Source organism: Phyllostomus hastatus, unplaced genomic scaffold (assembly GCF_019186645.2).
Source record: "Phyllostomus hastatus isolate PE091 unplaced genomic scaffold, TTU_PhHast_1.1 phas_scaffold_60, whole genome shotgun sequence".
Classification (NCBI taxonomy): domain Eukaryota; kingdom Metazoa; phylum Chordata; class Mammalia; order Chiroptera; family Phyllostomidae; genus Phyllostomus; species Phyllostomus hastatus.
The window spans coordinates 12003317-12020018 of record NW_025334038.1 but is presented as its reverse complement, the minus strand read 5'-3'; the positions used below and the strand labels follow the sequence as shown (position 1 = coordinate 12020018).

The 16702-nt window shown below is 38.0% G+C and overlaps 1 protein-coding gene across 7 annotated transcripts in view; it reads right to left on the bottom strand.

The window, feature by feature from the left end:
• R3HDM1 (R3H domain containing 1) overlaps nt 1-16702 on the bottom strand; it is a 217470-nt gene that overhangs the window by 13026 nt on the left and 187742 nt on the right. For all 7 annotated transcript variants that reach the window (XM_045826036.1, XM_045826041.1, XM_045826038.1 and 4 more), the window contains 2 exons: nt 4808-4911; nt 2555-2727 (listed from right to left, as the gene is read on the bottom strand). In XM_045826036.1, the coding sequence (XP_045681992.1) occupies nt 2555-2727; nt 4808-4911 (277 nt within the window). The remainder of the gene's footprint in view (nt 1-2554; nt 2728-4807; nt 4912-16702) is intronic.

Sequence of the window (16702 nt, the reverse complement as noted above, 5' to 3'; positions counted from 1 at the left end):
GTTTTTAATATTCTGTCTTTGTCTTTTAAAAGACTGATTATAATGTGTCTCAGTGTAGGTTTCTTTGAGTTCATCTTAAGAGTCTGTGGAGCTGCTTGACATTTATAATCATGTCTTTTTATCAAACTTGGGAAGTTTTAAGCCATTATTACTACAAATACTCTCTCTTTTCCTTCTGGGAAGCCCACGGTATGAATGTTGGTCCACAGAGGTCCCTTAGGCTTTATCTTTTTTCATCCTTTTTCTCTGTCTGTTCCTCTTACTTAATACTTTCCACTGTCCTATTTTTAAGTACTTTGATTATTCCTTCTGCCTGCTCAAATCTACCAATAAGTTTCTCTAGTGATTATTTTTTTTCATTTCAATTATGATATTTTCCACTCCAGAATTTATGAGTATTTTTTTTAGGTGTTCTACCTCCTTACCGATATTTCTATTTTGCTCATACATTGTTTTCTTTCTCCACATTGTCCTTTAGTTCTTTGAGCATCCTTCCAACAACTGTTTTAAAGAATCAGCCTAAGATCTAACTTTAAGGTCTTCTCATAGGGCTTTACAGAGCTTCTGCTGAATATCAAGACCATTCCCAGTTTTTCAGTGTTGTTAACAGGGAATAAAGAAATATCCTTGCACACATATTTTTGTATACTTGTTCCACAATTTTTAATGGACAAAAAAATTATAGAAGTGAATTTGTGGATCAAAGGCCATGTACCTTTTCACATTAAAAAAAAGTCACTAAACTGCACTTCAAAAAAGAGTTGGGTAGTAATTTACAGTACACCAAGAGTATACCATGCAACTTCATATCTCTGCCAACACTGAAAATTAGTAGTCTTCCTAAGTTTTCCTAATTATATAGATAAGAAATATTTTTACGTTTTCATCTGCTTAATGGCCATTGGCTATATATAGTTGATGAGCTAGACTATAAGTGACCTGTGATCTTTTTATTCAGCCATGATTTGTCATGTGCACTGTAAATACTTTTGTGCAGTCTATCTTTTAAGAAATATTTCAAAAACCTTTTAATTCTGTAAACTTTCAAGTGTATAAAGGTGCAGATAGATGAGTATAACAAACTTCCACCTATCCATCATCCAACTTCAATTGTGGTTTCCCCTGCTTTTTCCTCCCTGAATTATTTAAAGCAAGTCTCAGATACCACAGCATTTCACTTAGAAATATTTGAGTATATAAATATTTTTAAAAGATAAAAACTATTTAAAAAAATAACACCATTACCGCACTAAAAATTAACAGATTTAAATAACCCCTGTTGTCCTAAAACATCTTTTGACTGGTCAGTATGAAAGGAAGATCAACATGTTGCATTTGATTATTATCTCGAGACTCTTTTAATCTATAACAGTCCCAGTCTTCATTTCAAAATGCCATTTATCTGTTGAAGAAACAGGGACAATTTGTCTGGTAAAATAAGGACACAGTATCATATAAGTTGTTATTTTTTTCTTCCTGTATTTTCTGCAAATTACTAGCTAGACCCAGAGGCTCAATGAGACTCAGGTTCAGTTTTTATTTTATTTGTTTTTGACAAGAGTACATCATACGATACTGTGCATTTCCTCTACACAGCAAGAGGCAACTAATGTTTGACTGACCCACTTTTAGTGATGCTTCTATTGATTAGTTGCTTCCAGTATTGTCTGCCTCATCTACCCATTTTAAAGTCCCTCCAAAACCTTTTCCTAGTGTTTCTGACATTTGCTATTGATTTTTCCTTGATGCATTATTTTAATAGGATTCCAAAATGGTGATTTTAAATTCTACCATTGCTTTTACTTAATTATTTATTAATTTCTTCTTTGATAAAGAACATTCCCTCACCAACTTTCTGGTTACACAAAAACATATTTTATATAAAAAATGTAAGATGATAGCTTAATACATTTTCTTTATCAAATTTGAGATCTAATTTACCTTCTGATTAAAAATTTTTTTGAATATGCAAAAGTTGGGAAATAATATTTAAGTTTTTAAAAAATATTTTTATTCATTTTTAGAGAGAGAGGAAAAAAGGGAGAAAGAGACGGAGGGCAACACTGATGTGAGAAAGAAACATCAATTGGTTGCCTCTCGAATGTGCCCAACTGGGAATTGAACCTGCAACCTTTAGGTTTGCAGGATGATACCCAGCTAAGCCATATCTGTCAGTGCAATATTTAAATATTGAAAGAAATTGTCTGGATATAACAAATATTCAAACTTCTTTACTAATCTGAGGTTTCAATTCAGTGTCAATCCTTTTAGGTGTATCTTCTGTGATTAAAATGCTAAAGTTTTACCCTGGCTGGCGTAGCTCAGTGGATTGAGCACGGGCTGGGAACCAAAGTGTCCCAGGTTCGATTCCCAGCCAGGGTACATTCCTGGGTTGCAGGCCATAACCCTCAGCAACCGCACATTGATGTTTCTCTCTCTCTCTCTCTCTCTCTCTCTCTCTCTCTCTCTCTCTCTCTCCCTCCCTTCCCTCTCTAAAAATAAATAAATAAAATATTTAAAAAAAATACTAAAGTTTTAAAATTAAGCATCTTACCTGAACTATATTCTCTACATTGCTAAATTCCACACACTTCTGTCCTCTCGGGTGATCACAGTAATATTTGTTTGGTTTCCACTGCGGGGGTGAGTGGGCACGAGATTGTGGATTGTTTGGTACATTAAGCTGCATCATCACCATACTTCCACCAGGTGGTGGAGGTGGCACAGCTGAAAATCAGAATTAGGATACCATGATCATATATGTGAGCAAACAGCTGGTATCTTTATATACCACAATAAATGACAATAATTTTATATTTCTTAACAAAATTTTACTATTATGTATGTAAGGCAGATTTAAACCCTATTGTTTCTTGCTAAAAGCACTGTGTGTTTAAAAAGGCATTAAGATAAACTCTGTAGACTTAAATATCTTACTCTTCAAAATAATAGGTTTATAGTTACTCAGAATAGTCCACTTATCTATTGCAGAAACTAGTAGAGAATAGCACAATTGAGATATGATCTATAAAAGTGCTTAAGTTTTAATGTGCATTAATTTTAAAATAGGCATTTCTTTCTAAATACAAAGAAAAATTGGGAAAAATTATCCTACAGAAACTTTGACATAGAATAAAAAGTTATCTTGTAGTAAATCAATTTCATGCAGCGAAAAAGTTTGGAACATGTGAATGGAATTAATACAGCACAATTTTAGTGCCCTGAAATGTCCTATGACAGAAAATTTAAGCTCTTTGATTGTGTTTTCTCATTTGGAAAAGGAGGCTACGAAGACCTCCTTGGCTGACTTTAAACAGCTGTGATGATTACATGTATGTTGAAACATTTTGCTAATTTACAGCAGAGATAAGTGGACTATTATGTCTATCTCCTTATCTGATTTATTTCTTTTGTGTATGTGCATTGCTAGTATTAGGCATCATATACTTTGCCTGCCACTCACCACTTCACTGTAAGGTAAGGTAGGATCCTGCGCTCTGCTGACAGGGCCACAGTCTGCACTGCAGTAACCACGGTAGTTTCTAGTTCTCTAGAAACTGAACCAACCTGATCTGGCTAGGCAACCATAGAAGGACCTATGCTTAAGGACATCTCAAGTCCTTCTAAGCCACAGCAGCCCATCCATGCAGGATACAGCCACTATTAGTCATTTACTTAATAATTATTAATTGTTTCTCATAGACAAAATGTCAATAAATCATTACAATAAAATATGGTGTTATGATAAAGGATTGTTTAAGACACTGGGGAAGCAGGGAAAAAGATGCAACAAACTGCATTTTATGGACTGGGGAAGCCTTTGTAGAAGAGGTAATTTTGTTTCACAGGTCAGCACTCAATCCACTGAGCCACAGCAGCCAGGGCTTAGAAGAGGTAATTTTTAAGTCAAAATTTAAGGATGAGCAGCATTTTGGAAAACAGAGGTTGGTGGACAGGCATTCCAAGCAGAGGGAAGTATAGGTATGAAAGTATCTTTCGCATAAAAAAGCGTAGTATATTCTGGAAACAAAGTTCTGTGTGAACTAAACATATGAATTGAGCAAGTAAGTATACTCAAGAGGCATACTTGCTCGAATTTAGATCAAGAATCCATGCAAATATTTTTATTCAGAGGCATGACATGACGAGACTCCTGTTTCAGGACAATATTTTCAAACTGTCTGTATATGTGCTTGTGTTTTGGGGAGGAGAAAAGCTAGGTGTAGGGGAAACAAAATATAAGCAAAACCACTTGATATTATGGCAAATAAGGTATGAAAAGATTTGATCTAAAGTAGCAGCAGTGGAAAAGGAAAGAACATAGTACATTTGAGAAAATGGTGACAGCATGAATGCTAAAGGAAAGAACAAAGAGGGTAAATTATGACTTTGAACTTGGTTTTAATTCCTAGCTAGGAATTAAACCAATTCCTAGTGAGGTAAGAAAGGCTGGAAGAGAGAGAGGTAAGGAATGCTGGAAACACAAAGTTCCTTTGACACACCCAGTAGATAGTTGGCTATATGGTCTTGTCTCAGCAGAAATAAGATTCAGAAGGTGTTGGCTAAGAGTGGTAGTTGAAGCCTAGGAGGTGGTTGGATTACTTAGGAAGACCTTGAAGAGTAATGAGCAAGAACCTAGGAAAGGATCCTAGAGAATATCAACTCTGATTTTGCATGGTACCCTAAATATCCTGGGAACATCTCAGCACAAAACAAGTTGAAAACCTTTTTCTAGGAATGCCTAAGGAACTTAATTATTTCTTAAATTAAAAAATCATTATTTCTTTTGTTCAGTTATCATTCATACCTGAACACTGGTGGCTTTGAAGCTGCTGGGAATTGCACGGTGAAGCAGTTCGAGGAAACTGTACTTGTTCTGATCCTGTATGTTGTAAGTAACCTACTGAGGAACTACAGGGGAAAAAAATCAAACACATAAAAACACAGCACACTGAGGTGGAGATGACTGTAAAGATACTTTGAACAGTTCTACAAATTCATAAAATTATTCTTTAAATTGATTAGCAGTAAAAGTCAAATCTAACTCTTCTCTGTGAGTTATAAGTACATTATCTTTTAGATAATTACCTTATGTTTATGGCAATAATAACAATCTTTTAAAACCAGGAAAAACAACTAATTAGATTGTTCTTACTCATGTATAACTTATTTTAAAATGTCTTTTGTACTGTTCAAGTAATTACTTTAAAAAAGATAAATAACACACTAATTTTATAAAATAAAAAGGTAACTTATTTGATCTCATTATGCTATGTTTTAGAAAAGAGAATACACGCTTTGACGATACTCAAAAATATTTTTTTGCTTAAAAGGTACTATCTAAGAATAAAGGAAACAACAGAACATGACTCTCACGTATTCTAACATACTGACAAAACAAAAAGACTGTCAGCAAAAACCCTAATTCAGCCCTGATTGGCATGGCTCAGTAGACTGAGTGCTAGACTGGAAACCAAACGGTCTTCGGTTCTATTCCCAGTCAGGGCACATGCCTGGGTTGCAGACAAGGCCCCAAGTAGGGGTCACTTGAAAGGCAACCTCACACTGACGTATCTCTCCCTTCTTTTCTCCCTCCATTCTCCTCTCAAAAAAAAAAAAAAAAAAAGTAAATGAAAATAAATCTAAAAAAAAAACCCCAAACAAACCCAACAACAACCCTAATTCATTGCTGTATTTAGTTATTCTACTAAGAGTCTAAATATGTAATTTGTTATAATAAATGTTTGAAAGTTTTTTTAGCAAATTTTTTCAAAAAAATCGTTTTTAAAAAATATTAGTTGTCCCATTTTCCCTTCACTCCCCTTCACCCTGCACCACCCCTCCCACCCACATTCCCCTGCTCTAGTTCATGTCCATGTGTCATACTTTAGCTTCTACATTTCCCATACAATTCTTACTCTTTCCCTATTTTCTACCTACCATCTATGCTATTTATTGTTTGTATCCTTCCCCCCTGCCTCTCTCCCTTCCACTTCCCTGTTGCTAACCCTCCATGTGATCTCCATTTCTGTGGTTCTAGTCCTGTTCTAGTTTGCTTAGTTTGTTTTTGCTTTTGTTTTAGGTGTGGTTGTTAATAATTATGAGTTTGCTGTCATTTTATTGTACGTTTTTTATCTTCTTTTTCTTAGATAAGTCCCTTTAACATTTCATAAAATAAGGGCTTAGTGATGATGAATTCCTGTAACTTGACCTTATCTGGGAAGCACTTTATCTGCCCTTCCATTCTAAATGATAGCTTTGCTGGACAGAGCAATCTTGGATGTAGGTCCTTGCCTTTCACGACTTGGAATACTTCTTGCCAGCCCCTTCTTGCCTGCAAGGTCTCTTTTGAGAAATTAGCTGACAGTTTGATGTGAACTCCTTTGTAGGTAACTGTCTCCTTTCCTCTTGCTGCTTTTAAGATTCTCTCCTTATCTTTCATCTTGGGTAATGTAATTATGATGTGCCTTGGTGTGTTCCTTTTTGGGTCCAACTTCTTTGGGACTCTCTGGGCTTCCTGGACTTCCTGGAAGTCTGTTTCCTTTGCCAGAATAGGGAAGTTCTCCTTTATTATTTGTTCAAATAACTTTTTCACTTGTTGCTCTTCCTCTCTCCTTCTGGTATCCCTATAATTCAGATGTTGGAAAGTTTAAAGATTTTCTGGAGGTTCCTAAGCCTCTCCTCATCTTTTTGAATTCCTGTTTCTTCATTCTTTTCTGGTTGGATGTTTCTTTCTTCCTTCTCGTCCACTCCATTGATTTGAGTCCCAGTTTCCTTCCCATCACTCTTGGTTCTTTGTACATTTTCCTTTATTTCACTTAGTGTAGCCTTCATTTTTTCATCTAATTTGTGACCAAATTCAACCAATTCTGTGAGCATCCTGATCACCAGTGCTTTGAACTGTGCATCTGATAGGTTGGCTATGTTTTTATCACTTAGTTGTATTTGTTCTGAAGTTTTGATCTGTTCTTTCATTTGGGCCATTTTTTGGTCTCAGCGTACCTGTTACGTACTGAGGGATGTAGCCTTAGGTGTTCACCACGGTGGTGCAACCCAGTCACTGAGTTGTGACGCTGTATGTGGGGGAACGGTCCGAGAGGGAACAATGGTGCTTGCTTGGCTCTCTGCTGGATTTCAGTCACTTCCCCCGCTTTCCACAAGCAAATTGGACCCTTCTGGTACTGATTCCCATGTGGGTGGGTTTGTGTACTTTCTAGGACCCTGTGGGTCTCTCCTGTGGGTCGTCTCCCTGTGGGAACTCTCCTGTGAGGCTGGGAGTTTCTCCTGGCACCTCAACCCCCAGAGGTGTTTTCAATTGGTGTTTTGGGGCTTCATTTCCCTGCGCTGGGACCCTGGGTTGCAAAGTCTGTCTCACTCCCCAGTTTCGCCTAGTTTATCTGTGCGCGAATATGGGACCGCCCAGTCCACCAGCCACCTTGTGCACTGTGCCCCTCCACAATCCGCTGCCTCGCTGGGAACGCCAGCTGCTGCCTTGCATGCCCGAGTCCACCAGCCTGCGCTCTTTTTGCCGAGCTACCTCTCTCCACCCAGCCACCTGACTCTGACCCTCCTACTGGTCTGGTTGAATGTGTCTATTTTAACTCCTTGGTCATTGGGCTTCCATACAGTTCAATTTTTTGTGAATACTGGTTGTTTTTTGTTTCTAAATTGTTGTCCTTATTTTGGTTGTGTGAGGAGGCACAGTATGTCTACCTATGCCTCCATCTTGGCCAGAAGTCCAGAAAAATCATTTCTAATCATACTTACTGTTAATTTTTTTCTGAGAATTCTCAGGTAATTAGAAATCTTAATATATACAACCCTGTTAGTTACCACTCTTTTTATCATTTAAAAAAGTATTTTTATATAGTATTATTTAATCTAGCTCTAATAACTTTTTATACTCACATATGTATTTACATTAAAATTATCACATTACATCCAACTACTGAATTATAGAGAATACAGCGAGACATACTAAACAACACCATGATGACACCATCAGGAAAATCTACACTATGGCACACTCTACAGGACAAATGTGTAAAAACATAAGCAATATTTGGAATTTCCAGTCAAGATGGGGGCACAGGTAAACACGGATTACCTCCTCACACAACCACATTAAAATTTCAACTAAACTACAGAACAACCATCACTCAGAACTTTCAGATACTGACTTGAATGGAAGTCTGACAACTATGGAATTAAACAGACCACATCCACCTAGAGGGGTAGGAGGGGTGGAGATGGGGAATGGGCATGTCTCTTACCCATGTGTGGTGGATAAATATTAGGGAGGTAGATTCTGGAGCAAGGAATCCTAGCCCCACACCAGGCACCACAGCCCATGGGTTCCAGTGCCAGGAAGGTAATTCCCTATAACTTCTGGCTGTAAAAATCAGCAGGGATTGAATCAGGGGAAGAGACTTCTGGAGTATCAAGTAGTTTCCCTTAAAGAACCCCCACACAGACTTACTCAGACTCATTCCATCTGAGCTCCAGCACCAAGGTAACAGCTTGAAAGGCACCAGTGGCATATGGGGAGGAACTGAAGTGTCTGGCATCAAGGTGGAAACTGGGGCACAATTTTCTCTCAGAAACGTGGGCAGAGGTCATTGCTCCTTTCTGAGCCTTCCCACAACAGAGCCACAGAGCCCACAGACCGGTGCCATGTTGGAGATTCCAGTGACCTGGCTAACACTGTTTGACCTGTCCTGGAGATCCCCTGAGACTCCGTCCCACCCAACTTACAGGCCCACCTGAACTGTTAACTGTGACTCTTCCATATGAATGTCTGGTCTTGCCTCAAGCTTCACAACTTCCTAAATCCTATCAAACAAGCAACAGCCAGCCTCACCTCAGTGAGCCCCCAGCTCCTGTATCTCTTGCTAAGTGGAGCCAGGCCTGGCACTAGCAGCAGCCAGCCAAGATTCACAATTTCTCTTTGCCTGGGAATCTTCAAGCCCAACACAAGCAGAAGCCATCTCAGATTGCTTTATAGCTCACGCAGGGTGGGCCAGAATAGAACACAGGTGGGGGCTGACCTTGGCCTGCACCACCAGGAAAACCCCAGAGCCTGCACACCCAATGGACAGCTACAGACCATGTCAGAGCACCACCACTCTGCCCCTGCACAGCTGATTCTCCACAGAGGTGGAGGTTGGTAGTCAGTGGTCACAGCCAGCCTCTACAGCTGACTGGCCTGGGTAAATCCCTCCAATGTACCTACCAACAGTAATTAAGGCTCAACTACAAGAGAGTGTACTCAGCCCACACAAAGGGCACACCTGGAGTACCCAGCTTAGGTGACAGGGGAGGCTGTGCCACTGGACCCTACAGGACACCTACTGTATGAGGCCATGCTAGCAAGACAAGGGGTCATAGCTGCTCTAATACATAGAAACAAACACAGGGAGGCTGCCAAAATGAGGGGACAAAGAAACATTGCCCAAATGAAAGAACCGATCACAACTCCAGAAAAAGAACTAAACAAAATCGAGGTAAGAAATCTACTAGATGCAGAGTTCGAAACATTGGTTATAAGGATGCTCAAAGAACTTAGTGAGGACCTCAAGAGCATAAAAAATATCCAGTTAGAAATGAAAGATACACTAATAAATACCAAACAACTTAGAGGGGAACAACAGTAGAGTGGATGAGGCCAGGAATCAAATCAATGATTTGGAACATAAGGAAGTATAAAACAAGCAATCAGAACAACAAGAAGAATAGAGAATTCAAATAAAACAAATAAACAAACAAAACACCCCCCCAAAAAAAACCCCAAAAAGAAACAACCTCCCCACCCCCCCCACAAACCCACAAGGATATTGTAAGCTGTCTCTGGCAAACTTCAAGCATTCCAACATTTGCATCATAAGGGTGCCAGAAGGAGAAAAGAAATGAAGAAATTGGAAATCTATTTGAAAAGATAGTGAAAGAAAACTTCCCTAATATGGTGAAGGAAATAGACATGCACATACAGGAAGCACAGTCTCAAACAAGAAGGATGCAAAGAGGCCCACTCTAAGACACATCATAAATGTCAAAGGTTAAAGATGAAGAGAGGATCCTAAAAGCAGCAAGAGAAAAGCAGTTAGTTATCTAAAGGGAGCTCCCATAAGAATGTCAGCTGAATTCTTAAAAGAAACTTTCCAGGCTAAAAGGGACTGACAAGAAATATTAAAAGTAATGAAAAACATAGAACTATAGCCAAGACTGCTCTACCCAGCAGAAATACCATTTAGAATTAAAGGGCAGATAAAGAGCTTCCCAGTCAAGAAAAAACTAAAGGAGTTCATCATCACCAAGCTATTATTACATGCAATTTTAAAGGGACTTATTTAAGAAAACATCAAAACTATGAATAATAAAGTAGTAATAAATACATATTAAAACTGAATCTGAAAAACAAACTGAACAAACCAGAAGAACAGAGACAGAATCATGTATATAGAAAGTGTTTTGAGGGTTGTCAAATGGGGGAGTGGGTGAAGAGGTGAGGGGATTAACAAGTACAAATAGATAGTTACAGAATAGCCAGGGGGATGTAAAATACAGTGTAGGAAATAGAGTAGCCAAAGACTTTGCATGCATGACCCATGGACAGGAACAATTTTGTGTGGACTGCCTTTACCTCTTGATGGAAGAGGTAAAGGAGGGGAAATTGGGACAACGGTAATAGCATAATCAATGAAATATAATTAAAAACATAAAAAATTACAAGATCCTAGTAATCTTGGGTTTGGTACTCAACTGTTTGATACCATAAGGACAAGCAACAAGAAATAAATAAGTAAACTGGACTTCACCAAAGATAAATTCTTTTATACTTGAAAAGATTTGAATCGAGAAAGTGAAAACAAAACTCACAAAATGGGAGAACATATTTTCAGTGCATAAATTTGCTAAGGAATTTGTTTCTGAATATATGAAGAACTCCTACAATTCCATAGTAAAGACATATAACCAATTAACTTGGACAAAATAGTGAAACAGTTTTTCCAAGGAAGATACACAAACGCCTAATAAGCATACAAAAAAATACTAAGTATCATTAGTAGTCAGGGAAATCAAAATCAAAATCACACACCCGCCAGAATGGTATTTTAAGAAATTCTGAAAATTAAAAAGAGTTGGCAAGAATGTGGAGAAATTGGATCACTCATGCACTGTTTATGGAAGTATAAAATGGTGTAGCTGCTTTGGAAACAGTAGACAGTTCCTGAAATGATTACAGAGTTACCATAAGACACAGAGATTCCACTCCTAGGTATATCCCTAAGAGAAATGAAAATATATGTCCACATTAAAATTTACAAACTTGTTTCTAGTGGTATTATTCATAAGAGTTAAAAGGTGGAAACAACCTAAATGTCCATCAACTGACAAATGGATAAATACAACAGAGGTATAGCCATACCATGGAATACTGTTTAGCTACATAAAGAAACAAACAACTGATGAAACTTATGTCACATGGATGAACCTTAAAAACATACTGAGTAAAACCAGCCAATCAGAAAAATACTGCATATTATTCCATTCAGATGAACTGTTGTAACAGGGAAATCTACAGAGACAGAAGATAATCATTGTTTGGGAGATTACGGTGGTGATGAGGTTGGAATCAGAGACTGACAGCTAAATAAAACAGAATTTCTTTTCGATGGATGATGCACCTATAGGGTATTATGTTCAGTGAAATAAGTCAGCCAGAGAAAGACAAATATGATATAATTTCACTTATATGTAGAGTCTAAAGAACAACATAAATAAACAAAGTTGAAACAGACTCAGGCACACAGACTGGACTGGTGGTTGCCAGAAGGGAGGGGTTGGGGGACTGAGGGAAAAAGGTAAAGAGATTAAGAAGTATATAATGATAGTTACAAAACAGTCACAAGAATGTAAAGTACAACACAAGGAATATAGTCAAACTCTTCAATATGTATAGTGCCAGTTGGGTACTGGAAATATTGGGGTGAACACTTTGTAAAGTACATGATTGTCTAACCGCTATGCTGTATACCTGAAACCAACAGAAAATAATATTGAAAGTAAACTGTAACTTAAAAAGAAGGTATATAGTTCTTGTTTTTATATTCATCAGTATGTTCACATTAAAAATTTTGATTGTGGTGATATACACATAACATATAATTTACCATTTCAACCATTTTAAAAAGACAACCCACAAATTGGGAGAATGTCATTTGCAAGTCATCCATCTGCTAAGGGATTTGTATCAGAATACATGAAGAACTCTTACAATTCAATGCAACTGAACATTCACATAGTTGTATGATTACCACCACCCATTCCCAGAATTGTTTTCATATTGCAAAATTAAAACTGTGCCATTAAACAGTAACTATGCGTTCTTCTTTCCCCGGACCCAGGCAACCACCATCCTATTTAATGTTTCTAAGAATTCGATTGCAAAAATAGACTCATACATTTGTCTTTTGCAACTGGCTTACTTCACAAAGCATCATGTCTTCAAGATTCATCCACATTGTAGCCTGTGTCAGAATTTTATTCCTTTTTAAAGTCAAGTAACATTCCATTGTATAGGCACACAATATTTATCCATTTACCTGTTAATGGGAACTTGGTTTGCTTTCACTGCAGAGTTTCTTTTTGAGGTGATGAAAATGCTCTAGAACTGATTGTGGTGATGGTTGCACATATCTGAATATACTAAACACTATTAAACCATATACTTTAAGGGGGTAAATTATTTTTTAATTGATTTTAGAGAGAGAGAGAGAGAAATGAATTTGTTTTTCCACTTATTTATGCATTCACTGGTTGCTTCTTGTATGTGCCCTGTCTGGTGATGGAATCTCCAACTTGGCATATGGGGATGGCACTCTTAACCAACTGCGCTCCCTGGCCAGGGCTAAGCAGGTAAATTGTACAGTATGCCAATTTTATCTCAACAAATGCTGTTTACAAACAAGATTAAATGAGAAAATGGCAGAATGCAGAAAAATGATGCATGTATAACAGGTAATCACAAAGAAGTTTCTATTGTAAGAACATGCCCACAAAAAGGTTGATGACTTAAGAAAAGTAATAGTATGGGAAACTCTACATAAAAATGTTATTGCTCTCATGCCTCTTTATGGTTTTGCAAATATCTTGATTGCTATTTCAAACTATTATTATTATTTTTGAAGGGAAGAATAGGAACCTGTGTATTCTTCTCAAGCAATAATTAATTCATATGTAAAGAAAGCCCCACATGTGCTATGGCTTTTAGTGGCTACTAAAGTTGATGTCTTTAATTGGCAAGGTGTGCTAGGAAGTCATTTGGTTCCCTGCCTTTTTAGACCATCAGACGTCTTAAGGCCAATGATGAACAAGCTTCCCAAACTTAATAACATTATTTGGTAGACATGTGCTGTGTTCCCCAAAGATGGTATAAGTAATTTATAATCAATTTGAGGACTGTAGTATGTATCACGTATTTAACTCTGTTTTAGAGACTGAAGCAGTTAACTTAGAACACTTTGAAACTCATGGGTTCCAATGTCTGATTCATTATCTCTGACAAATAAGCAAATTTCACCATAATTTAAACCAAACTTAATGAGCCGAGGAAAGTGGAAGCTTAATTATTCAAGTGTTATTCCATATTTCTTTTGACTCATTTGTTGTTGCTGTTGTTGAATTTCCCTATCAGTAACTGCAATGTTATAACTTGTTTTGCAGCAATTTTAATTTTGGGGGTGAATTATATTGGTCATAAACTTTTAGAGGCAGAATTATAGAATAAAGTATAGTGATTTTGTGTTTTGTTAAATATCATCACACCGATTCATAGGAACATGGGCTGATATGCCTAAGCAAACAGTACTATTGTCTCTGTGCGTAGTAAACGGTTTTATCCTTTTTTTGGTTAAAGTTGCCTTAAATTTTATTTCTTAGACTGCTAGTGGGAGTGAACATTTTCTCATGTCGTAATTTACAAATAGTTTTTACTGAGTAAATTATCTGTCTGTAAATTGTTTATTAGTAGAGTCTCACTGTCATTCTAAAACATACATAAGTGATAAAAATCTTCTATAAGATTTATCAGATATATTTGTCACTGCAGGACAGGTGGTGATTAATTCTTTTGGTTTTGACATGTATGAAATAATCTTTATTTCACCTTTGCTTCTGAAAAATAATTTTGCTTGTAAGAATTCTAGGTTTCTTCTTTCACTACTTCAAATAGAGATGCTGTACCACTACTTTTCTTGCTTGTATTGTTTCTATTTTTCTTTGTAAAAAATTTAAACTATATTTTATGTTATTACAGGTATCCCAATATTTCCCCCTTCACCCACTCCACCCAGCACCCCCCACTCCCTCAGGCAATCCCCCCACCATTGTTCCTGTCCATGGGTCATGTGTATAAGTTCTTTGGCTGCTCCATTTCCTGTACTATACTTTACATCCCCATGGCCATTCTGTAACTACTTATTTGTACTTCTCAATCCCCTCACCTCTTCCCCTATTCTCTGGCCCACACCTCCCATCTGGCAACCATCAAAATGCTCTCAGTATATATGATTCTGCCTCTGTTCTTCTTGTTTGCTTAGATTCAACTGTTGAAAGATACGTTGTTCTTTTTTTGCCATTTCATTGATCAGTTTCGATCTTCTACTTTTTCTTAAATATGTCCCTTAAACATTTCATATAATAATGGTTTGGTGATGATGAACTCCTTTAGTTTTTTCTTCTGTGGGAAGCTCTTATCTGTCTGTTTATTCTAAATGATAGCTTTGCTGGGTACAGTAATCGTGGTTGTAGGTCCTTTCTTTTCGTTACTTTTAATATCTCTTATCCATACCTTCTAGATTGTAAAGTTTCTTTTGAGAAATCAGCTCACCACATTATGGAATTCCTTTGTAGGTAGCTAACTGCTTTTCTCCTGGTGCTTTTAAGACTCACTCTTGGTATTTAACCTTTCACATTTTAATTATGATGTATCTTGGTGTGGGCCCATCTGGGTTTATCTTGTTTGGAACTCTATGAGATTCCTGGACTTGTATGTCTATTTCCTTCACAAAGTTATGGAAGTTTTCTGTCATTAGTTTTTCAATTAAGTTTTCAATTTCTTGCTCTCTCTTCTACTTCTAGCACCCCCATGATGCAAATGTTGGTATGCTTAAAGTTGGCCCAGAGGTGCCTTACTCTATCCTTATTTTTTTGGATTCTTTTTTCTTCTTGCTGTTCTGATTGGATTTTTCCGCTTCCTTATATATTTCAAATCGATGGTTGATTCTTGGCTTCATCCACTTTACTGCTGATTTCCTGTAAGTTGTTCTTCATTTCAGTTAGTGTATCCTTCATTTCTGACTCTTTTTACGGTTTCCACATCTTTTTTAATCCTGTTTAAGTTTCTTCTTGAGTTCATCTACTTTTTCCCTAAGTTCACTGAACATCTTTATAACCAGTTGTTTTAAACTCTGCATCTTATAGATTGCTTGTCTCCTTTACGTTTAGTTCTTTTTCTGCAGTTTTGAGCTATTCTCTCATTTGGGTGGGCCATGTTTCTTTGTCTCCTCATTTTGGCATACTCCCTGTTTTTGTTTATATGTGTTAGGTAGAGCTGCTATGACTCCCTGTCTTGCTAGCATGGCCTAATGCAGTAGGTGTCCTGTAGGGTCCAGTGGGACAGGCCCCCCCATCACCCAAGCTGGGTACTCAAAGTGTGTCCACATTATGGCCTGAGTTCACTCTCCTCTTGTAAGTGAGTCCTGCTTGCTGTTGGCAGGTCAATGGGAGGGATTTACCCAGCCAATATGCTGCAAGAACTAGTTATATGACGATTGACCACCAACCTCCAACCACTGTGGAAGGTCAGCTGTACAGGGGCCCAGTCCACAGAGTGGGTCTTACTTCTGCATGACTCTGGTGTCTACTGAGTCCACAACTTGAGTGTGTTGCTTGTGGAGGTGGTTGAGTGGTGGTGTTCTGACATAGTCTATAGCTGCCTGCTGGGTTGGCAGTTGCTGGGACCTCCTGTGAGGTGCAGGCCAAGGTCAGCCACTGCCTACATATTGTTTGGGGCAACCAGACATAAGTTACAAAGCAATCTGCAGATGGCTACTACTTTTGCTGGGCTTCGAGATGCCCAAATGAGGCCATTCTATGAACTAAGGCCGACTGCTGCTAGTGCCTGCCCTGGGGTCAGTTAGTGACAGGTACAGGACTCATTGAGACCAGATGCTGCTTGTTTGAGAGAATTTAGGAAAATGTGAAGCATGAACCAAGACAAGTCATTTGTATAAAAAAGACACTGGAAACACACTGCAGGAGGTAGTGTGTGTGTGTGTGTGTGTGGGGGGGGTGGTCTGAAAGCTACGTTGGGCAGAGCCTTAGGGAATCACCAGGGTGGGGCAGACAGTGTTACGTTGATAGGTGTCAGAAATGGCACTTATTTGCCAGCTGTGAGTGGAGGGCTTAGAAAAGAAACAATGGCCTGTGCTAGGAGAAAGCTGTCCCCTAGCATTTGTCCTGATGCCAGACACTTCAGTTCCTCCCTATATGCCTCTGGTGCCTTTCTAATTACTGCCCCAGAACTGGAGCTCAGAAGAAGTGAATCTGAGTAAGTCTGTGTGAGCCCTTTAAGATAAACTTTCTGGGACTTCAGCCTTTCTATGTCCCACAGTCTAGCCCCAATCTCTACTAGTTTTTATAG